The sequence below is a fragment of the Scyliorhinus torazame genome, chromosome 16, assembly GCF_047496885.1.
Source record: "Scyliorhinus torazame isolate Kashiwa2021f chromosome 16, sScyTor2.1, whole genome shotgun sequence".
NCBI classification, from domain to species: Eukaryota; Metazoa; Chordata; class Chondrichthyes; order Carcharhiniformes; family Scyliorhinidae; genus Scyliorhinus; species Scyliorhinus torazame.
In genome coordinates this window covers 46511209-46535930 of record NC_092722.1, presented here as the reverse complement: position 1 = coordinate 46535930, position 24722 = coordinate 46511209, and the positions used below count along the sequence as shown (strand labels likewise).

The 24722-nt window shown below is 43.8% G+C and overlaps 1 protein-coding gene across 2 annotated transcripts in view; it reads left to right on the top strand.

Moving 5' to 3' along the window:
- The first annotated feature begins 225 nt into the window (after positions 1-225).
- Positions 226-24722, top strand: part of cdc42 (cell division cycle 42) — a 33954-nt gene continuing 9457 nt past the window's right edge. For both annotated transcript variants that reach the window (XM_072478440.1, XM_072478441.1), the window contains exons 1-2: positions 226-333; positions 21916-22075. In XM_072478440.1, the coding sequence (XP_072334541.1) occupies positions 21971-22075 (105 nt within the window). In that variant the 5' untranslated portion in view covers positions 226-333; positions 21916-21970. The remainder of the gene's footprint in view (positions 334-21915; positions 22076-24722) is intronic.

Genomic DNA, 24722 nt, shown 5'->3' with positions numbered 1-24722 from the left:
CCCTGATCACTCACTCACTTTGATCCCTCACTCTCTCTGTGTTCTCTCACTCACTCCCTGATACCTCTCTCCCTCCCTGATGCCTCACTCACTCTCTGTCCCTCATTCACTCCCTGATCACTCTGATCCCTCACTCATTCTCTGCTGCCTCCCTCACTCCCTCCCTGATGCCTCACTCCCTCACTCTCACTCTGAGCCACTCCATTTCCTGATGCTGACGCTGGGGGCGGGGTCGGCGCGATGACGCCATGCCCCTGCCGCGGTTGAAAGCGGAGCAGGAAACCCCGTGCAGTTGCCAACGCCCGGTGGAGACGGCGCCTGTCGGGGGAGGCGGTGAGTGAACGGGCGGCGCCGGGCTGAGCGATATATCCCCCTCCGGTTTCTCGGAGGGAAGCTGCCTTGGGGGGAGGAGGGTTGGTGTGTGAAACACCAGGCCCGGGGCCTGGCGTTGGGAGCGGGGCTGGGGAAAGGGAAGCGGGTTTAATCCGGCGCCTGAGGCCTTGTTTCCCCTCCCTTCCTCTCCAGGGGAGACCGGCTGTCGGCGCGCGGGAGTGGCGCGATCCGTTAGCCGGTGTTGGTGCAGCGCCTTCCCAGCATGGAGGGGGTTGTTCGCTCGGGGAGGCCGGGGTGGGGCGGTGCCTCCCCCCCCCCCCCCCCCCCGCACGGGGCCGGGGAGGATGCAGCCTCGGGGAGGGAGGGGATTTTGCTGCATTTATTCTGATCCCACCAAATGCCGCAGTTTGTAGGCGGTTTCCTTGCTCTGAATTCCAGCAACGACCTGACATTTAACAGCATCCCTGCCTTTAGAGGGATTGGAAATACTTCACTTTAAAAATAAATTCTCAGCTCTGAATTGGGTTTCCTTTCCTAAGGCTACCCAGTGACACCAAAGAGGAAGTTAGGAGGGTGTGATATCCAAATGATGCTTATTTTCTCTTTTTCAGACTTGTATTTTTTGGGGAATGAAATCAATATTGGGGGGGGGGGGGTGGGTGGGTTGGAATGAGATCAATGTGTGCGGAGAGAGAGGGGGGGGGGGGGAGAGAGAACCTGCAGATAAACTAGCAGTTTTTTTCCCTCGTGAATGTCATGTTCAAACGAAACTTTGGTTGCAGTCTCAAATCTTGGGAGGGCTTGGATCTCTTGAGTGAGATGGTTTGTTTGGTGAAGGTACAGAAAAAATGTTCTGTCAGCTGTTTTGAGCATTTCACTGCAGTGAAGACTGCAGAGAAACTGCATTGCTGCTGATGACAGGAGGGTATACTGGGCCACAAGACCAATGTTCTGCATAGACTGGTTGCATCTGGGCGGGTGTTCTAATCATTGCTGTCCATGATGGGACCTGCTTGGTCAAAATGTGAATCTGTGATGCTCATGAGATGGGTGCAGCCCCTCTGCTGCAGAAATGTACAGTATTTTGAGCAGCTGGTGTCCTCAATGTCACTGCGAAGCTGTAACTTGCAGGATTCCTCTTACGATTCAGAAGTGAATCACCCTTGAGGTTGTGAAATCATGCTAAGAAAAATTATCTGTCAATTCTTACTATACTTCATTCCTATCTTTGACTATAGATATTGCTTCTGGGGGTTTGAATTCTGTTCATAGGCCTGATATAGTTGTGTTATAAAATGAAGTGTCTGGTAGGTGTTGCTTTTTAAAAAAAAAAAAAAAAATGGTTGATGAGTTGCAGTGACCGGAAGCTGGCTAATCTGGTGCAATCCAGTAAATCTCTTTAAAAAGGCTGGGTTTAATTTTATGCTGTTTAGTGTTTTGTTATGCTGTGATTGGTATTCTATAGCATTGTGATTAGTTTACATCAGTGCTGTTGTGATTAGTTTAAATCTGTGTTGTTTCAAATGGGAACAGAAAAGGCTGGAAATAGTCAGCAGGTCAGGCAGCAATAGTACTGGGTGAAAGCAATGAGTTTTAGATTAATTGACTATCTGATCAGGTCATTGACCTGCAGCATTAACTCCTCTCGCTGGTTGCTGCCTGATTTGCTGAGTGTTATCAGCATTTTTCTCCAGGTTTCTGCTGTATTTTACTTTTGTGAGTTCAATTTTATTTGCATGTCCTGGGTGTCCTTGGCAGGGTTGGGAGAAATTTGTCCTTTCAAAGCTTAACTAGCAAGATGATGGTGGTGTAGTGGTATTGTCACTAGACTAATAACCCCCCCTTGTCGGGCAGTCTAGAACAAGAGGTCACAGATATGGGTTTAGAACTGAAATGAGGAGGAACTACTTGCAGAGGGTGGAACTAGCTCTCCCTGTAGTGTGGTGGAATCTTGAGTCATTAAAATGGTTTCAAGAAGGCGATTGATACCTTTCTGATACAAAAACGGGTTAAAGGGATATGGGGACTGGGTAGGGTGGCACTGTTGTTTCACAGCACCAGGGACTTGGGTTTGATTCCCGGCTTGGGCCATTGTCTGTGTGGAGTCGGCACATTCTACTTGTGTCTGTGTGGGTTTCCTACCACAAGTCCTGAAAGACTTGCTTGTTAGGTGATTTGGACATTTCTGAATTCTCCCTCAGTATATCCGAACAGGTGCTGCAGTGTGGTGACTATGGGATTTTCACAAACTTCATTGCAGTGTTAATGTAACCCTACTTGTGACACTAATTATTGAGACCAGGAAGAGATCAGCCAACATCTGATTGAATGGCATAGCAGGCTCGAAGGGCTGAATTGCCTACTTCTGCTCCTAATTGCCATGGTCCTAAGCTCTGGGGACATGGATTCAAACATCACGATGAAATCTGAATGCAATAAGAATCATGGAATTAACAGTTCAGTGGTTTTATGGTACGCTGGTCATTTGGGAACCAAGGGTTTTTAAATGTCCTTTTTAGGGAAGGAAATCTGCCATCCTTGTCTGGTTTGCCTACATGTGAATCCTAACCTACAGCTGTTGATTCTTAAATGCTATCTAGAATGACCTAGCAAGTTCCAAGAGCAATTGGGTTGCATGACCAATGATGGCACAGCTAGTGATGCCCACCTACCATGAATTGAATTAATAATTCAAACAAAATGCAAGAATTGGTGACAATTGCATACCAAATATTGCCTTCAATGAGTTGACAAATGTGAAGAGCATCTTTGAGAAACTGTCTATTGCTTAACCTTCAATGGTCATTGTGCACGCTACACCATTCTGAATATTGTTAATATTGCCTCGTTGTCTGACCTATTGACAGCCCCAAACCCCTTCAAATTGCCCTGCATATTTCCGTCTGTGGGAATATTTATTGATTCACTTTTAGTTGTGAAAAAGATTTATAATTTGGTTTGTGTAGATAAAAGATTGTACCGGTCTTTGACCAAATGTCCCTTTTTCAGAGGGTAGGGACTCTGAAAGAAAGATCTTGGTGCATAAAACTTGCTTCTGGGCCAACTTGCTAAAATTGAGAATTAATCCCCTATTTGAAAGGGAGATGGTAATTGCACAGCCTGAGAAGAAGAGACATTTGGAATACTGTGCAGTTCTGGCCGCCACATTACCAGAAGGATGTGGATGCTTTAGAGAGGGTGCAGAGGAGGTTCACCAGGATGTTGCCTGGTATGGAGGGTGCTAGCTATGAAGAAAGGTTGAGTAGATTAGGGTTGTTTTCATTGGAAAGGTTGAGGGGGGACCTGATTGAGGTCTACAAAATTGGAGAGGTATGGACAGGGTGGATAGCAACAAGCTTTTTCCAAGAGTTGGGGTGTCAATTACAAGGGGTCATGATTTCAAGGGGGTGAGGGGGAAAGTTTTTTAAGGGAGATGTGCGTGGAAAGTTTTTTACGCAGAGGGTGGTGGGTGCCTGGAACGCTTTGCCAGCAGAGGTGGTAGAGGCAGGCATGATAGCATCATTAAGATTCATCTAGACAGATATATGAACGGGTGGGGAACAGAGGGAAGTAGATCCTTGGAAAATAGAAGACCGGTTTAGATGAAGGATCTGGATTGGCGCAGGCTGGGAGGGCCGAAGGGCCTGTTCCTGTGCTGTATTTTTCATTGTATGATGCTGCCTCTCTAATTGTGAAAGCATAAATTAAATCTTGCCTTTGTATTTCAAGTCTCGCTTCCTGTGAGGAAATTTGCTTTGTAGCTGTGGTTTTTGGTATCTGGTTCTGAAGTTGCATCTTTATTTCTTCAATCACATTTAACTTGTCATTGTCAGCAGGGCCAGTGCAGCGTCTTTGCCTACTTTCAAGTTTGCAGTTTGTGTTCTAGCCCATTTTTATTGGAAAGTAATGATGTAATATTTCTAGTTTCTAATACAGTACAAGGAACTGATCCTGAATAATGGGCAGAATCGGGTTAAATGTTTAAACTCTCAAATGGGAGCTAAAGTTCTGCTTCCATATTAAGATTTTTCAATGATTGAGATTTGATGCAATGTGAAGGTTAATAGGCTGGAATCTCCCCTGTTGGTAGAATGGGGATGCAAGACAGATGGTAGTTTGAGGAGGTTGACCAGGGGAACACTCTTGGTGATGTACATGGATTTTTCAACAAGGCATTTGATGCAGTGCCACATAATAGGCATGTGAACAAAATTCTAGCTTGTGGAATGAAAGGGAAAGTAGACACTTGGCTAAGAAATTGGCTGAGTGAAAGGAAACGGTGAAACGCACAGTGAAAGTAGTGTTTTCCAGGGGTCACTGATGGGAGCTGTTCCTGGTAACCTAGACTATGTACAGGGCATGATTTCAATTGAACTTCAAAAGGACAGACATTGATGGATTGGCCAGACAAGTGATGATGCTCATTCAATGCAGAGAAGTGAGGTCATTCATTTCAGCAGGACGAATATGGAAAGACAGTATTTTAAGGGGCAAACTCTGAAGGTGCAGGAACACGGGAACCTAGTGTACAAATCATTGTAGGTGACGGGCATGTTGAGAGAGCAGTTAAAGCATTTAGCACCCTAAGTTTTATTAATACATGCATTGAGTGTGAACAAGGAGGTCATGTTGAGTTTGTATAAGACACTAGTTAAACCTCACCTGGACGACTCTGCCCAGTTCTTGGGACCATACTTGAGGGATGTGAAGGCATTGAAGAGTAAAGATAATTCACAAGAATGATGCCAGGGATAAGCAACTGCACCGCTAATTCGCTTGGTGAATGGAAAATAACAAATTGTTTTATCTGCCTTTGTGAAGCAGAAATAACAAGCTGAGCTAGTCCACAATGCTTTTGCTGACTATGAAAAAAGGCAGGTTGGTGTTGCCTCTGTTCCAATTCCAATGTGAGAATTGTGAACAGGAACTTGTCGATGGTTGAGCATCTTTCAATTTAAATATTTTTAAATTTTGCTGAGCATCTTTCAAAATTAAATTAATTTTACAGCAGCTTGATTTTACAAATTCTTTTTCAGATGGGGTTTGCTGTACATATCATCTTGTTTCAACCTGTACAGTTGCTGACCTATATTTTGTCTGCTGCTATTCTGGGCTGGACATCTTGTCGTCTTGTGCATTTTAAGCATCTGCAGTTTCTTGAGCCTTTAGCACAGGGTACCATTGGTGAATTTTGCACCGATCCCTCTGCTAATGGGACTTTGCCTACCTCAAATTAAATGCTTCTGTGACTATTTGCAGTTTTCATATGTGCTATTCTAAATGATGTATCATTTGTTGCATGACTGACAAGACTTTTACAGCTGAAAAACCTAACAATTTAATCTTTAAATTGGCATGGTGTTCTGTAATTTTTGTAACTTTGCTAATACTATTATTTCTCCACTGGTGCTTGAGGTACGTATGTCATTGGTCAGCTGAGGCCCACGCAGTAAAACAGAATTGATTTTTATCTAGTCCTTTGTTCAATTTCCTATTCTGATTAGATTTGGCCTGCTGTGAATATGGTCACAGTGACCTGTGATCTTTCCCAGAGGCGTTGTGCATATGCTGTAGGATGATGTGTGTGCTTTGCTCCTGCAAAATTATGTCTTGATCCAAATTCTTTGTGGATGGGTCCTTTGGGTCTTCATAGAATCTACAGTGCAGAAGGAGGCCCATCAAGTCTGCACTGGCTTTTGGAAAGAGCACAATGCCCCAACCTCGTAACCCCACCTAACCTAAGGGCAATTTATCCCAATAACCTAACTAGGGCAATTTAGCATGGCCAATCCACCTAACCTGCACATCTTTAAACTGTGGGAGGAAACCGGAGCATCCAGAGAAAACTCACACGGACATGGAGAACTTGCAGACTCTGCGTAGACCCAAGCTGGGAATTGAACCTGGAGCTGTGAAACCACTGCAACCGTGCCACCCCATGAATGGGTTCTTTGGGTCTTCAAGGCGAGGTTGTCTGTTGAGCAGGAACTGCAGTGGGTCATGCTGGAGTGGCTGCCTCTGGTTCAAAATTGTGGGTCATTACACCCAGGATTAGTTGTTTCCTTCACTTGTGCGAATTTCAAATGTGTCTTGCAAATACCTTGTATAGGTTTCCTATTTGTGGATTTCTCTGATCTTCACAGGTAGATTCTGTAACTGCTAAATGGGGATCCACAGTTAATGACCAATTTGAAGCTGGCATGTAGTGGGAATCGGCCTCCTTGTTTGTAATCTCATTAAGATTTTGCCACTTTTCGTCAATTGATTCTCTCAACATACAGAAATGAGCTTGAATGCCCCACCTGGTTTATCTATCCGTTGCCACATTTGCTGACGCACAGTGGTTGGATTCTCCACCAACTGGAAGCCATGACCTCTTGGGAGTTTTAGGTGAGTTTAAGAGGGAGAACTGAAATTCCTCTGCCTTTTGGGTGATCAAAATGAGCCATTGCTTCACTTTGTTATCATGATGCCTTCCGATTGTATGATGTGATCTGTCTCATTCAGGTCTTGCTTGAATGAATAGCAAATCAAACATGAGATAGGTTATTGATTAATGGGGAGAAGGCAGGTGAATGAAGGTGAGAAATATAGCACCCATGCTAGGATGATGGAGGAGCAGGCTCATGGGCTAAATGGCCTAATTCTGCTCCTGTGTCTGTGGTCTTGTGTTCCATGGGTCCTCAATGCTTTGGGAAAGGAATCATCACTTAGTTTTGTCCTTGCATAAGCTTGATCACAAGCATTTCCTGTACATTCGAGATTGGGATGGAGCGATTGCCTTTTCCGACTAGCAGGGCATTAAAGCCAGTTAAATGATGCTTACTCAAGATTGGTGGCCAAACCAGAGTCCTCTGATCAAGTTGTTTATCTTGAGCGTTTAACTATTTACTGAGGAAGTATTGATGAGACACCTAGCTAACTATCATAACTATGATTTTGGACTAAACAAAGTGCTATTTTGCTTTTGGCTGAACTTGGCAGAAATTTGGAATCCAGTATTTGAATAGTGTCAACCCCATTCACTGCTATAGATATGTAAAATTAGATATGGGAAATGAACTCCAGTTTACTACCTCAAACACTTTATGTCCCGCTGATCCCAAGGTTTTTCTTGAGGAGTGAGACCCGAGACCCATTTACATCAGTTTTGTGCAGAGAATGGTCATAATTAGCAAAACATTTTGATTCTTGTCATTGCTCAATGAAGATCAGGAAGTAACAGAGTTAACATGGAGAAAGGCAGCTATTCAATGGTAACAATGTTGAAGCTGTAATTCCATACCAGGAACAGTATGGTTATGGGTTGCCTCCTGTAACCTCCCCTGTAACCTATGTGGTAAATGTGTTACTTGAAAGATCAGTAAAATTTTTACCAAATTAGTATTTTGAAATACACCATCCTGTATTGTTTTAGTCCCAGTTCCTGCCTATGTCTGCTTGTCAATTGCTGGCATGTGCATGCTGTGCCTGCTGTTTTTTGAAAAACACTAACCAGTGTCACTTTTCACAAATGTAAAACTTGGACAACTCTTGACGAGGATATGGCAGTCATAATGATGACTACCTGTAAATACCCATGCAAACATGGGATTTCTGGGAATTTGATTTTAGCTGAACAAATTTATTAAATGCTATTGTACACATTCAACAATGTAAAATTCTGAAATGGTATCAAAATTTAGTGGTTTTGCTCATGGTCCAGAACGGGAAAGGCAACAATAACCATTCATACAAGCTCTTTTCTCACCAGCTGGTCATTATAATTATATTGTGTCTGTAGAGTCCACATTCAGGACCAAAGGATTGATATATTATTTGCAGTTTTACATGTCCCAATAAATTAGGATGAACTGCTCAAAGTATTCTTGGTCCCCAGTTTTCCTTATCCTACAGGCAGAGCAAGAGCTGACTAGATCTGTTTTTGCAGCCATCCATCATATGCTATTTTTCTGTTCATGCTGCTGCATTACACTGCTGGGAAGCTTCTGATGTCCATGGGCCATATCTGTTGTGTTCAATGCAGGTGATTGCATTCACTCACACCGCTGGTAGTATTACTGCTTTGCCTGGAAACTTTTTAAACTTAACAACAGATGAGATTATGAAATAGTCAGATTACTTCAATGTGGCCAGTTTGAACCCTGCTTTTAATTGTCTTATGTGATTTCCAAGTAATGGTCCATGGAAACCATTTAATGCTGAGTTTAACATGGACTAAGTCAAATTGTTGATTTTCAACTTTGGGAATCCACATGCTCAATTTGTCTGACAGACCAGGTGCTGTAAAGTGTGTAGCTGTTCTTGCACTAAATTTTCACATGTTCCCACTAGTTGGGCATTAAAAGTTCTTTTCATTTATACTTTGATTCGTGCTGTCCAATCACAGTCGCATCTAGCAGCGATTGCTTAATAATCCTGTTTTAAGAATCTGTTGAGCTTGTGACAGCTTGTTTATGCTTGCATACATTTTTATGATCTGTCTTGGTTGAATTACCCAGGGGGCTGGGTTGATAGTTCCCTGTTGTGTTCTTCTTGGCTAGCAATGCCTTGCCTAATGTTGCTGACCGATCAGCACCCTTTTCTTTTTGTAAATTATTGCGATTGTTAAGAAATTTGTCATTCTTGTGTTTTCCTCCTGATGAGTGCAAGATGAATGTTCCAGCAACGTGTCTTCTCAGCAGTTCTCAGGATGTTGGCTTTCAGTGTAGGCCACTGACCTCGGCAGCAATAAATTTTGTACACATCAGCATACCCTTTTTTTAAAAAGTTGACTTTTTAAAAAAAGTCGTCCTGGCAGCCAGCTTGGGATCTGTCCCAATCCTTTTCTTGATGGTTGCAGGAGACCCACAACAGTTAAAATTTACATCCCACTGACCTGACAAAAACTCATTCTACAAGTTTTGTGGCTTGTTTAAAACCCTTTATTATTGTTAGTGAATTGTTATTGTACAGAGATCATTGTTATTTGCATTGCCCTTGTGCTTCCCCTTGTGCTGCCCCCTGGTCTTTACCATTGCTCTTTGTCTGCTGGTACTTTTTGGTGCTAGTTATTGCTGCTGACTGGCCTGCATATCTGAAATGAGGCAGTGATCATTTCCAGTCATCAGTGAACCATGTCTTAGGCCGTCAAGTCCATTGAGATTGAGGATGATTTGCATTTGTTCTGGTTTGATGGATTCTGAGATGGCTCACTCCACTGAGATCACATTGTGTCAGCCATGTAGTCCAAGACTGCATGCACAAGCCAGCAAAGCCTTTGCTTGCTGGTCTGAATGCAGCACTTCTGAAACTCTGACCCCTAACTGTAGAATCACTGAGCTACACACAACCTGATACTAATTGGCTTTCTAACACTTGAGTAACTAGTTTAAGTTGCTTTTAAATTCAGTTTAAATTAACACTTGTGAAGGACTAGAATAGAAGCAAAATATGCTTCAGTCACCAAGTGATCTGTGTATCACCTTTCTTCAATGTAGTGAAGGTGTTTCACAGGAGAATTTAATTCTGAGCTATATGATCTTTTTAAAATGATTCACAGGATGCTCTGGCATTTAGTGCCACCATGCTATTGTTCCCTCAACCTCTGAACCTCTGAACATCTGATGCAGTAAGAATTTGTACAAGTGTGGCTAACCAGTCTGAGCTGTAGTGTACTAACTAGTAGATCTGAGAGTTCTAGTTTATGGTGGTCATGGTGCTGAGTTGCAATGTTGAGAAATGCATATATTGCAACAGCAATTGCAAGAATATTTCATGAGGCGAAGTGTTTTAGGATAGTGTGGTTCTGATAGGTGGCTGTTTCTTTTTGCTGTGGTCTGACGCTGTGCTAACTGCAGAGTACAGATTTGGGTCAGATCGTGACTTTTGAGATGCACATGTTCTTTCAATCACTTAAATGTGACTTGGTTTAATGATCAGCTAACTATGCTTATGCTATGTTTTAATTTGTGCAGCAAATTGTAACAGTACAATAAATCCACGGTAAAACATAAAACCACTTTTGCCCAAGAAGGAACTCGTGGGCTGAATAACTGTACTTTGCCTGTACTCAAATCCTGTGCTTGCTAACTTATCTTGGCTTGCAGTCTGGCGATCCTTTTTTTAAAAATAAATAAATAAAATAAATAAAAATAAAATAAATAAACTCATCTTTGATAACAAATTCATTGGCTTTGCCCCTCACTCTGACTTCCTCCAGTCCTACAGCCCTTGTGTTTCTGCTTTCCTCTAATTCTGGATAGTGGTGCTTTATCAGCAAAAGCCAGGGTCTTGCTTTATAGCCATAATACTTGAGAACAATTCCAACTGAGATGTTTTAAATTGTGTAATTGAGCTATTGATGTGCCAATTTAATGCAGGAAAAATAAAATATTGCTGTTGCTGACCTTTGGTTGTTTGGGGTGGGGGATATCTAGATCAGCTCTGGGATTTCTGGTACTTTGGACAGAATTCTGGGCACATCTTGGGCAAGTGTGCTGTTTCGCTAACCTGCCTATTTGCTTGAGGTACTGGTAGTGAGAATCATCCAGCAGGAAAGCTGGAGATTGAAATATCAGACTTGTACTGAAAACACTTTGCCATCTCAACCATGTTAAGCTGCAATGAACTAGCTGAAATTCTAGCAGAATTGATTACTTGCCGGCTTAATATTGAAAAGTTTACTTTAACCTTTTTTTTATTTGCCTAGGCTCCTGTGGTCAGATGGAAGTTATGTTTCTCCCCCTGGTGTTTTGAGAAATGCAATGGCAGCATGCCTTGCTGTGTTCAGACACACCCAGTTATTTTTCTGTTACTTAAACACTTGTGCATTATGAACTGACATAAGCTAATTGGCCAATTTGTAATGGTCTCTGCATATTCTCCATTTCAGCCTCACTTCACTCTTGAAGCCTGTATATGTGCCTATTCTAGGTCAATGCTTCTGTCTGCTAAATATATGGATGCCTAATGTTAAGACTTAACTGGTCAAGGTACAAAAGGTTACTTATTCTTCAGTGCTTGATGAAATGCTTTCTGCTGCAGCTGTGCTGGTCAGCTGTTAGTTGCACACTAGCAGGTTCATACTTGAACCCTTTATTAAATTCCTGCTTAAGAGACCTGACGGGTGCCCCTTTTCCAAAATTGATATTGTGCACTAAATCATAGAATTTACAGTGCAGAAGGGGGCCGAATTGCAGGAGGCCATTCGGCCCATTGAGTCTGCACCAGCTCTTGGAAAGAGCACCCTACCCAAGGTCAACACCTCCACCCTATCCCCATAACCCAGTAACCCCACCCAACACTAAGGGCAATTTAGAATGGCCAATCCACCTAACCTGCACATCTTTGGACTGTGGGAGGAAACCGGAACACCCGGAGGAAACCCACGCACACACGGGGAGAACGTGCAGACTCCGCACAGACAGTGACCCAAGCCGGAATCGAACCTGGGACCCTGGAGCTGTGAAGCAATTGTGCTATCCACAAGGCTACAGTGCTGCCCCTGAACTGGGGGAACTGAAATGGAACTGATCTGTATCTTGATTGTTTACCTAGTATTGATCCATGATCCCTTAACTCTTGTGTAACCTATCGATCTCTATCTAGGACATCCAAGGGACTGTGACTCTGGAGGTTAGTATAATTGCTGCATTTTCCAGCAGTGATCACTGAAAACATGCAACTTAAAACCTTGCCTCCATCTTTCATACTCCGCAACAGCAGCAGTCATTACCCAAGTTGACATTGAATTGCTACTGCTTGTGTCTACTACCAGGCGATCTGTCTTGTGCCATCCTCGTACATCTGCTGTAGCTCATACACAACTCCAATGATTTACCATCATTCAACCATGCCACAGTCGATCCCTCTTTCAGCTGCCCTAAACTATAGAAGAGTGTTCTTTTTTTAAATTACTTTTTCTGAGTTACAAAGCCACAGCTCAGTATGGTCAGGGGCGAATCCCTAATCCAGCTCCTTGCCTGCTCCAAAAGACAATTCGGATTCAATTTGAATCCAATTCATGGTCCCCACAAGAGAGACATACCAGATCTGAGCCAAAAGGCTACTACACTTAATCTTAGCCAAAAGACTGAAGCGATTTATAGAAGTGTTCTGATCCAACAGGTGAAATACTGACATTTTCTTCTCGCTGCCACATTTGTTCTTGCAGTTTCAAGGACTTTATTGGTTTTATGGTCTGTACACTCTCTTTCTCCCCTCGCCCCCCCCCCCCTTCATTGCCAAGTGCTTGTAACTGAAAATCATAATCTGCATAAATTAAGAACTGTAGTGAATATCTGACCAATCATCAGTTATTTTGCGGTCTCGCAGTAAATGTAGGTAACGTAGAAATTATACTTGCTCTCTGTTCTGCTGTATGTCATCCTGATGATCTGAGCATGTGGAGGAAGGGGATCCGATGCAGTTGATATTGATGACCCAGAATGAATACACAAGACAAATAGGACAGTTTCCAACAATTGTACAATTTTCAAATAAATTTGGTAGTTCATTCTAATCTCTGATCAACGACGCCATCCGGACAGCTGCTTTTGCCACTGCTTTCTTTCCCCCCTCATCCATCAGACCAAATTTTCCCCTTTCCCTATTCAGGCACTTTTTCTCATCGCACTGAGCTCTTTAGGGTGGCACAGTAGCACAGTGGTTAGCACTGTTGCTTCACAGCACCAGGGCCTCTGGTTCGATTCCCAGCTTGGGTGGCTGTGCAGAGTCAGCACGTTCTCCCCTTGTCTGCATGGGTTTCCTCTGGGTGCTTTGGTTTCCTCTCAAAAGACGTGCTGTTGGGTGATTTGAACATTCTGAATTCTCCCTCCGTGTGCCTGAACAGGTGCCAGAGTGTGGCAACGAGGGGATTTACACAGTAACTTTTGCGGTGTTAATGTAAGCCTACTTGTGGCATTAATAATAATAATTTTCCATAACCCACCTCTTGATCCTGTTCATGCTAACAGCTGACCACTCCTGGTCCCTATATTACAGTTTATGTGTTGTCTCTTTACATAGCATTGTCTCTTTATGGTAGCATTGTGGTTAGCACAATTGCTTAACAGCTCCAGGGTCCCAGGTTCGATTCCCGGCTTGGGTCACAGTCTGTGGAGTCTGCACGTTCTCCCCGTGTGTGCGTGGGCTTCCTCCGGGTGCTCCGGTTTCCTCCCACAGTCCAAAGATGTGCAGGGTAGGTGGATTGGCCATGCTAAATTGCCCTAAGTGTCCAAAATTGTCGTTGGTGTTGGGTAGGGTTAACACAACAAATCCTTGTGTTGTCACCTCTCTAATCTTGTTGATCTTGCCTCTCTAACCTCTCCAATCGTCTGTCTTTCTTAGAACTCAACTACTTGCAGCCCGACCTAGTGACAAAATGGTGATGGTTGTTGGTCAGTCATCTGTCGCAGCACATAATTTCCAGAGTTCCTCAGGGTAGTGTTCTATGCCCAACTATTTACAGATGTTTCATCATTGACCTTCATCGTATGCTCAAAACAGGGGTGTAATGGTATGTACCATTCACAAACTTGTACCAAAGTAGTCTATGCCCCTAATGAGACAACATTCGGGCTTGGGCATAGATCATAGAATTTACAGTGCCGAAGGAGACCATTTGGCCCATCGAGTCTGCACCAGCTCATGGAAAGCGCACCCTACCAAGTCCACACCTCCACCCTATCCCTGTAACCTCACCCAACACTACGGGCAATTTTGGACACCCAAGGGCAACTTAGCATGGCCAATCCACCTAACCTGCACATCTTTAGGCTGGGAGGAAACTGGAGCACTGAGGAAACCCACGCACACTGGGAGAACGTGCAACTCTACACAGACAGTGACCCAAGCCAGGAATCTCACCTTGGACCCGGGAGCTGTGAAGCAATTGTGCTAACCACTATGCTACCATGCTGCCCACATGGGTGGTAGGTGGTAAGGTGGGCAGCAAGTTACATTGTGTCATTAGTTTCAGGGAATGACTATCTCCAATGAGAGAATCCAGCCATCACTGCATGCTATCTCTGAAGTCCCCACTATCACATCGGGGGGGGGTTGCCATTGACCAGAATTCTGCCAGCCACATAAACACAGCGGCCCTCGAGAGCTGGTCAGATGTTGGGAATTCTGTGGCAAGTAACCATGTGATAGCCTTGTCCATCAAGTCAGGTGTGTGATGGCATACACTCCGCTTGCTGGTTGAGAGAAGCTCTTGACACCATCCAGGACAAAGTAGCTTGCTTGATTGTGGAAATTGGACAGCAGAGACATGGAAACACCACTTCGCTCGCTCTCTCTCTCTCTCTCTCTCTCTCTCTCTCTCTCTCTCTCTCTCTCTCTCTCTCTCTCTCTCTCTCTCTCTCTCTCTCTCTCTCTCTCTCTCTCTCTCTCTCTCTCTCTCACTGTGAAAGAATTTAAATTAAACAAAATTTTAATAAATCAAAGATTCCAGTCACAATGTCACCCTACAACCAATTAGGGTAAATTAATCCCCAACCCCTTGTGCTTCTGCACTGTTTTGCAGCTTTTGACACCCAGCTGGGTGGGACTGCATTCAGTGTCCCATTTTCACTGCCTAATTATAGCTAGAGCATCCTCTTTTATAGTGACTTTCCACTCCTGTACCATTTCCCACTTGTCACCCAAGGATTGACCTGTCACCTCTATCTAAAAGCACAGCATTAGTTTTCACTTGTAGGCTGATGACACCAACTTTGCTTTGTCACTAACTCTCTCACTCGTTTTCTTGGCCAGCATCCCACCGTCTACCCTCGCATCTGGTCATCCAAAACCCTTTGTCTTGTTGTTCATCAATCATCGTTACTCCATTGGGGAGGCGGTGGCATAGTAGTATTGTCACTGGACTAGGGTTCAAATCCCACCACAGCAGGTGATGGAATTTAAACTCCATCAAATATCTGGAATGACCATGAAACCATTGATTGTGGTTTAAAAAAAACAACATCTGGTTCACTAATTTCCTTTAGGGAAGGAAATCTGCCACTCTTAACAAGTTGGACCTACATGTGACTCCAGACCCACAGCAATGTGGTTAACTCCTAAATGGCCTAGCAAACCACTCCATTGTATTCAACTGCTACGAATACACAAAAATGAAACTATGGACCACCTGGCATGATAATTGCAAACCCAGTCCTGCTGACCCTGCAAAGTCCTCTTACTAACATCTGGGAGAACTGTCTCACAGACTAAAGCAACAGCCAGTCATATTCGCAGAAACATACCATACTGTACAATGTCCCAGACACCACTATCTCAATTCCTGGGGATGTCCTGTCTCTCTGGCAGGACAGCCCCAGCAGAGGTGGCAGCACAGTGGTATACAGTCTGGCGAGAGTTGCCTGGGAGTCCTCAACATTGATTCTGGACCCCATGAAGTCTCATGGCTTTAGGTTAAATGTGGGCAAGGAAACCTCTTGCTGATTTACCATGTACCAGCCACCATCGGCTGATGAATCAGTACTTGCATGTTGCATACAACTTGGAGGAAGCACCCGAGGGTGGGGGAATTGAGCACTGAGTGGCTCATTGGTACCACCACAAGACTGAGCTGGCCGGGTCCTAAAGAACATCCTGCTGGACTAGGACTGCAGCAGGTGGTGAGGCAAAAAATGCTTGATCTCACCCTCTCCAATCTGGCTGCTGCAGTGACCACCACAAAGTCCTGTCTTCACCATAGAGATACCCTCCATGTTGAGTGCCACTACCACTACTAAATGGGATAGACTTCAAAACTCAAGACTGGGCATCCACAAGGCATTGTAGGCCATCAATAGCAGAATTGTATTTGGGCATCCATGGCCTGGCATATCCCCCACTCTACCATTACCATCAAGCCAGGGGATCAACTCTGAAGAGTGAAGGAGAGCATGCCAGGAGCAACATCAGGCATACCTAAAAATGTCAACCTAGTGAAGCTACAACACAGGACTAGTATGCCAAACAGCATAAGCAGCAAGTAACAGACAAGAGATAAGCGATTCCACATCCATCAAGATCCAAGATCTGTAGTCCTGCTACATCCAGCCTTGAATGCTGGTGGACAATTTCACTGGAGGAGGAGGCTCCACAAATGAGACATTCGTAACTATCTTTATCTGTCTCCTCTGGAGGTCCCCATTATCACAGATGTCAGTCTTCAGCCAATACAATTCACTCCATGTGATATCAGTGAACAGCTGAAGGCACTGGATACTGCAAAGGCTGTGACAATATCCTGGGAATAGTACTGAAGGCTTGACTCCAGAACGTCCCGTACACTTAGCCAAGCTGTTCCATTACAACTACAACATTGGCATCTATCCAGCAATGTGGAAAATTGCCGGTATGTCTTGCACAAAGCAGGACAAATTTAATTCCGCCAATTACCTGCGCCATCAGTCTACTCCATCAAAGTGATGGAAGGAGTCATCAATAGTGCTATCAAGTGGCACTTACTCTGCAATAACCTGCTCATGGATGTTCGGTTTGGGTTCTACCAGGTTCACCCAATGGAAAAGAGCTGAATGCCAGAGGAGAGTGACTGCCCTTGACATCATGGCAGCGTTCGACAGAGTAAAGGAGCCCTAGCTAATTTGGTGTCAATGGAAATGGGGGCTGGGGAGAGGAGGAAAGAGGAGAGACTCTGTTGGTTGGACACATTCCTGGCACAAAGGATGATGGTTAGAGGTTAATCATCTTGGCTCCAGAATACTGCAGGAGTTCCTCAGGGTAGTGTCCTAGGCCCAACTTGAGCTGCTTCACCAATGACCTCCTGCCATAAGGTCAGAAGTGGGGATGTTTGCAGATGTTCAGCACTATTCGTAACTCCAGATAATGAAGCAGTGCAGTACATGTCCAAATGCAACAAGACTTGGGACAATATCCATGCTTGGGCTGACAAGTGGCAAGTTACATTTTTTGCCATCAGTGCCAGGCAATGATTATCTCCTACAAGAGGATCTAACCCCTCCCTCCATGGTATTCAGTGGCATTGCCATTGCTGAATTTCCCCCTTGCTGGGGTTACCTATGATCAAACTGGATTAGGTTTGTTCATTGTCATGTGTACTGAGGTACAGAAAGTATTTTTCTGCGAGCAGCTCAACAGATCATTAAGTACATGAAAAGAAAAGGGAATAAAAATAGTAGGGAAACACTAGGTATACGATGTAACTGCATAAGCACCGGCATCGGATTAAGCATAACGGGGTCAGTCCATAAGGGGGTAATTTAGGAGTCTGGTAACAGCGGGGAAGAAGCTGTTTTTGTGTCTGTTCGTGCGTGTTCTCAGACTTCTGTATCTCCTGCCCGATAGAAGTCGGAACAGTGAGTAAGCTGGGTGGGAGGGGTCTTTGGTTATGCTGCCCGCTTTCCCCAGGCAGCGGGAGGTGTAGATGGAGTCAATGGATGGGAGGCAGGTTTGTGTGATGGACTGGGCGGTGTTCATGACTCTCTGAAGTTTCTTGCGGTCCTGGGCCGAGCAGTTGCCATACCAGGCTGTGATGCAGCCAGACGGATGCTTTCTATGGTGCATCTGCAAAAGCTGGTAAGAATTAATACCAAATTTCCTGAGGAAGTATAGGCACTGTGCTTTCTTGGTGGTAGCGTCGACGTGGGTGGACCAGGACAGTTTGAGATGTGCAGAAATTTGAAGCTAACCATCTCCATCTCTGCCCTGTTTGATGCTGACGGGTGGGTACAGTACTTTGCTTCCTGAAGTCAATGACCAGCTCTTTAGTTTTGCTGGCATTGAGGGAGAGAGTCGCTGAACCACTCCACTATATTCTCCAATCTCCTCCCTCCTATTCTGACTCATCGTTATTTGAGATCCGGCCCACTATGGCCGTATCGTCTGCAAACTTGTAGATGGAGTTGGAACCAAATTTTCCTACGAGTTGGAACCAAATTTTCCTATGCAGTCGTGTGTGTGTGCGTGCGTGGAGTAGGGGAGGGGGCTGGTATTACATTATGGAGGTATTGTTCATTCTTGCTGGTCTGTGGGTCAAAGTAGAGGATGCAGTTGCAGCAGAGTGGGGAGCCAAGTCTTGAGGGTTTGGAGCTTTGATACGAGCTTGGCTTGGATTATGATATTGAATGCGGAGCTGTCGTCAATAAATAGGAGTCTGATGTAGGAGTCCTTGTCTTTGAGATGCTCTAGGGATGTGTAGGGCCAGGAAAATGGTATCTGCTATGGACCGTGTTGTGGCGGTATGTGAATTGCAGTGGATCAAGGTGTTCTGGGAGTATGGAGGTGATACGCTTCATGACCAACCTCTCGAAGCACTTCATTCCGACTGGCCACCGGATGGTGGTCATTGAGGCACATTGCTTGGAAAAGCCATATTAATACTGTGGCTACCTGGGCAGGCCAAGAGGCTAGGAATCCTATGGTGAGGAACTCTCCTCCTGACCCCCCCCCCCCCCCCCCCCCCCCCCCAATACAAGATGCACTGCAGCGACTCACCAAGGTTCCTCGGACAGAACCTTCCAAACCTACAACCACTAAGGACAAGAGCAGCAGATACCTAGGAGGTTACCCTCCCAAGTCACTCACCACCCTGACTTGGAAATATATATCTGTTCCTTCTGGAACTCCCTCCCTAACAGCAGCAGGTGTATCAACACCTCTAGGACTGCAGCGAGTTCAAGAAGGTGACTGGCCAACAAGGCAACTAGGGATGCATAATAAATGCTGGCCTAACCAGCACCCACATTCCATAAATGATTAATTTTTAAAAAACTTGTTAACCTACTTTGCTTCCAGTCGAGCACCACCTTGATTTTAAAATTCTCGGTGTCTTGTTTTCAGATTTCTCAATGGTCTGTCGCCCTCTTACTTTCAGTGGCTGTGATCACCGTTCTGAAATTGTTAACTCCGTACCTCCTTTCTTTCTTTTGATGCCACTCTGCTCTAATCAAGCTTTGGGACATCTAATATTGCCTTGGTGACTCATTTTACATACAAATTAGGAGTAGGCACTCTGCCCTTCAATCAAGCCTGCTCTACAGCCTGCTCTACCATTCAACAATCATGGCTGATCCGATTGTAACTTCAAACCACATTCCTGCTTACCCCTGGCCTTTCACCCTTAATCAGAATCTAGTAGTTCTGCCTTTAAAATGGTGCTTCCACTGCCTTTTTTTTTTTGAGGAAGCAAATTCGAGTCACTCAGCCCTCATTCTCATTTCTTAAATATGAAACCCCATTACTTTATAAAGTGGCCCTTAGTTCTAGTTTCTCCCAAGAGGAAACATCCCCATCACATCCACCCTGTCTGTACCCCTCAGGATTGTATGTTTCAATCAAGTCATCTCTTGCTCTTAATTCTAGTGGACACAATCAATCCCATGTGTCAGATTTCTGCCCACTCCTCCGATGTCCCTTTTGCAACCTTGTCTTCTTGACCACTTACTTTCATACCTGTCTGTCTTCAGGAAATTTGGATACATACTAGGACAGAAAGGCCAAGAATATAAGGTCTGTGGTTTATTTCTGGAGTAGGAAAAGATGAGCTTGTGTAGGGTTTGGTTCTAGCACACTTAAACCTGGTGTACAGTTCTGGTCTACAGAAGCAAAAATAAATTGATATACCAAGCTTTACAAGGATGATGGGTCACTGTCCGTGTGGAGTTTGCATGTTCTCCCAGTGTCTGTGGGTATTGCCCCCATCCAATGATGTGCAGGGTGGGTGGATTGGCCATACTAAATTGTCCCTTAATTGCTTTAAAAAAAAAAGGAATTGGGTACTTTAAAGAGCTATCAGCCCTCCTTTTATATGGCTACTGAACTCTTTCCCCTTAAATTTTTTTTGTACATCTTGTCTCAAGTTTGTACCAAGATTAGGGTGTTTACATGAAAGATGATGTCACTCAAGCCATTTGGACTTGGCCCCTGTATTGTGTACGTTTCTCAATTTCAAAATTGAGACCAGCAGATAGCTATCTAAATGTGATTAAAACTTCTGCTGCAGCAACAAATGTGGATGGGGAATTTAACTCCCTAGCATTTAACATGTTAGTAAACAAAAGCCTTTTGGTATCCCAAATCCATGAATGGGCAATCTAGGCTAGTGAGTGTACTGCATGAGTGGCCCTCCACCTCAGTGGGCCGTAAGATTTGAGTTGAATCCCAGGGCCAGGATTGAACTCTGGTCCTCAGTGCCATGAAGCAGCAGTGCTAACTACTTTCTGCACCACCGTCCTGGGGCTGGCAATTCTGATGAAAAAGATCAGATTTAAAATTAAATCCATTTGTCTAATCATGACCCATGATTAAAATTAAATACATTTAATAAATGAATATTTCAGAACATTGTAGAAAATTCTTGATCATTTATACATTAATAAAACTGCGATCAACTTCAAAAGGTAAATGACTGACACTTTTGGACACAGATGGAGTGCACGGCTCTGTGCAAGTGGCATGCACCTCATCACTTCAGTCTTACTGGTAGGAAAAAAACTACACAGACAGAAATAAGCAGAATGTGGCAATCTTGTGTGGGCAACAGTCAGCAAATGCCTCGTGGGTCATACTCCGAACCCAGATGGGCTGCATGTGGCCTAGGGGCTGCAGGTTGCCCACCACTTGTTCCAGATAGACACTTGGGCAATTTAGTTACATTTTGCCACTTTAGAGCAGATATCTTGTGAACGACGAGCAACGTTGTGTTCAATTGGCACTTAATGAATGCAGTGTCCTAAGAATTTGAAGTAAGTTAGCAAAAAATGTTTTTCTTTATTTGCAACCAGCTTGGGTCCATTCCTTGATCAATACCATGAGCACACGTGTGTAGCTTTTATATTTGATTATTTGCCTGTAATGCTATGGCTCTAACAATGCGGTTGTTCGATATGTGTAAATGAGGTTTCTGCTGGAGCTAGTGTCCTGTGTAGGATGGTGAGCTTTTCCCTTGGATGAGTTAACATTGCAACTGTGCCAATGTATCCACTGTCTGAAACTACTTGTGCCCTACCCAATACTTTGGATCTTTGAGCTTTGTTTCATGTAAAACTAATTCACATCATTCAAGTTTGTTAAGTCATTAAATATCTAGATATCATGTGGGCCTTTTTGAATCCCTAAAGCGAGCAGAGCTTGATTGCCAAATGTTCCTTTGAGGCAACAGGTATTGTGGCAAAGGTGCGGGTAGGTTATCTTTACAAAAGAATGGTTTGAGATTCACCCCCCACAACCCAAAAATGTGCAGGTTGGGTGGATTGGCCATGCATTGCCCCTTAATTGGAAAAATGAATTGGGTACTTTAAATTTATATATAAAAAGAATGGTTTTTGAGAGAATACAAAAGTTAAGTGACATTGTTTACATTCTGGGAGGAACCTGATTTGCATTTGACTTGGACGTTTTCACAGCCACTGATTCAGTCTTCCCCTCAACACACTTGTACTACTGCCACCTGTGTAACCTGGAGAATGGAATCTACTACCCCTGCCTGTACTTTGTCACTGGCCTGCCTGTGTCGTCCATAAATGAAGAACACAATTTTCAACTTTAGAATGCAACAGGGGCAATCAGGAAGGTGGGATTTGTGCTGAGCTCTGGGATTCTGACTTCTTATGTGGTCTCTTTTTCCAGATACTCTAATACATTGGACAAAGTGTGAAGGTGGAGATTCCAGTGACCTACAACTATGCAGACTATTAAATGTGTTGTAGTTGGTGATGGTGCTGTTGGTAAAACATGTCTCTTAATCTCCTACACAACAAACAAATTTCCATCAGAGTATGTTCCCACGGTAAGTGAAATGCCTGTTCAATGTGAACACAAAATTGAATTTCAATTGCTAACCTGAAACTAACAATTGGCATAAATGAAGCTTAAACGACAAGTCCAGTTGTCAGTGGCTGGTGCTTAGATTTGTAGCTGTAACCCTCCCTTGTGGTGTTTCCAGTGCTTCTGTTTCAGAAAAGTGGCTCTGGTATAGAAACTGGTCACTAATAACTTGTCATGCAGGGATCCAGAGTAGGTTCACTTGAATGAAAAAATAAAGGCAAATTATTTTCTAAATGGAAAGCAGGTTCAAAATGTGCCTGGGCAGCTGGATCTGGGTGTCTTTGTTCATGAATTGCAGAAAGTCAGTATGCCGGTACAGCATGTAATTAAAAGGCAAGATACAAAGGGATATGGGGAATAGGGAGGGAGGTGGATTTTGAGACCAGGAAGCCATGATCTGATTGAATGGCAGAACAGACCTGAAGGGCTGAATTGCCTACTTCTGCTCCTAGTTCCAAGGAGAGTGCACTGAAATTTAACCTGCAATGATTTAATATGTGAATCACCGTAGCAAAGCAGTTCGTAGCCATGCAGTTGAGAATAAATTTAGATACCCTTGAGATTAGATTAAATTCTTATATCCATTACTTTTCCTGCTGTTACCTTTTGCTGAGTCATGTGGGTGGCATTACTATGACTTGGACAAAGCCCATCCAGAGTGCAAGGAGATTCTCACTTAGTCCTGTTCACTTAATCCAATTCCCACTCCGATGAGGAAATTAGCTATCAACACTGCGAAACCTCCGTGGAAGATATTTGCCTTTCAATTTTCTTCAGCAATTAAAACCTTGGATGGAAACTTTTTTTTGTGAAGCCAATTTAAGTCCGGTTCCCATGCCTGGGCAAACAATTTGTTGACGCCTGTGCTTAGCAGCCATAATTTGTTAGTCAAGTAGGCCTGAAGAATCAAATTAAATCCTTTAAAGATCCCAGCTGGTTATATCATTTGTATTCCAATTTGTAATGAAGCTGTTTCTCATTCAGTCATGCATTTTATTTGTACACTTCCTAATGCAAACTTAATAATACATAATTGTCTTGGTGTTCGTGTGGTTATGTTTTAACCAGCTTGTTTTTACCAAATGTCCCACAGTGGTTAATGGGTTTCTTGGTTTTTGAGATTAATTAGTAACCTCTATCCTACTTGTTTAAATTGAGGTACTGTATCTTAAACAGATTCAGTTCCCCTTTTGGGCAGCAGGGTGGCGCGCCGAGGTCCCAGGTTCGATCCCGGCTCTGGGTCACTGTCCGTGTGGAGTTTGCACATTCTGACATTGTGTGGGTTTTGCCCCCACAACCCAAAAATGTACAAGGTAGGTGGATTGGCCACGCTAAATTGCCCCATAATTGGAAAAAATGAATTGGGTGCTCCAAATTTAAAAATAAAAAAATTCTGACCCTTGTTTTCAGATTCCACCTTGCCCTTGACTCTAATCTACAGCCCTTCAATATCTATGCTTCTGGAATTTTAGTCTTTTCAATATCCTCTCCCAATGATCCACCATAAGCTGTAATTGCAGCTACCTTGGCCGATCCCTTCCTCTAGTACCCCTGCCTCATGCTTTCCTGATGCCTCTTGGATTATTTGGCCCTAATGCCACCTGATTAAGTTCCTGGAAGATGCTGTGTAAATACTCGTTGAAAGATTCATTTACCAGGTATACTAATAAAGCTGTATGTAAATTGCCCCACAAACCTGGACAGTATAGGGGGAAACTGAATAAGTAAATGAGGGTGAAAGAAATGGCAGGTTCTACCCATGAAGTTAGAAGTAGGGAAGAAGGATGCAATGCAGAGCATGGGCCACATAGTGTGCTTGTGCTGTAAAATTCTAGGAATTAGGGATGTGGTCAACATAAAGTGCTGTATTCGGCCAGTTAATGAATTGGACCTGGAAGAAAATGGAGTACAGGTGAGTACATGCTTTAGTGGGATGGTAGTATCCAAATTTGATTTTGGGCTTGAGTTTTCTGTTTATTTGGGATTGGGGGTTTTCTGTTTATTTTTGACATGGGGATGTTTTTATTACACTCCACGTTTTGCCCCCTAACAGGATTGTGTAGAATGTGTGAAACTGCAGTGCATGGAATGTTGATAGGAGGTGAATGTTAGTGCCTTGTAAGATCTTAACTTCATTAGGCGTCTGGCTTTACTGGATTGTGGGTGGTTGTGTAATTGACCCAGGGATTTAAGTTGCAAGACCATTCAAAAACTTTGTTGCTTTGATAACTAGGAAGCATGGAGAGTCCAGGAACTGCTACCCACCAGCTTGGGTGTGTTTTAGTATAATACAGGATTAATTAGCTTGCATTTTTTTTTTTTTTAGAAACTCCTTAGCTTTGATAAAACATGCTTACATGAACTTGGTTCTAGGATACATGAATAGGATGGGAGTAGAGGGATACGGACCCTGGAAGTATGGAAGATTTTAGTTTAGATAGGCAGCATGATTGGCGCAGGCTTCGAGGGCCGAAGGGCCTGTTCCTGTGCTGTACTTTTCTTTGTTCTTTGTTGTTGTGTCACTCTGGTGCAATAAAATCCAAGAGTTGGTGGGTGCTGTTGACACGTTTGAATAATCGGGCCGGGCTGGATATGCAGATGGTTTGTCT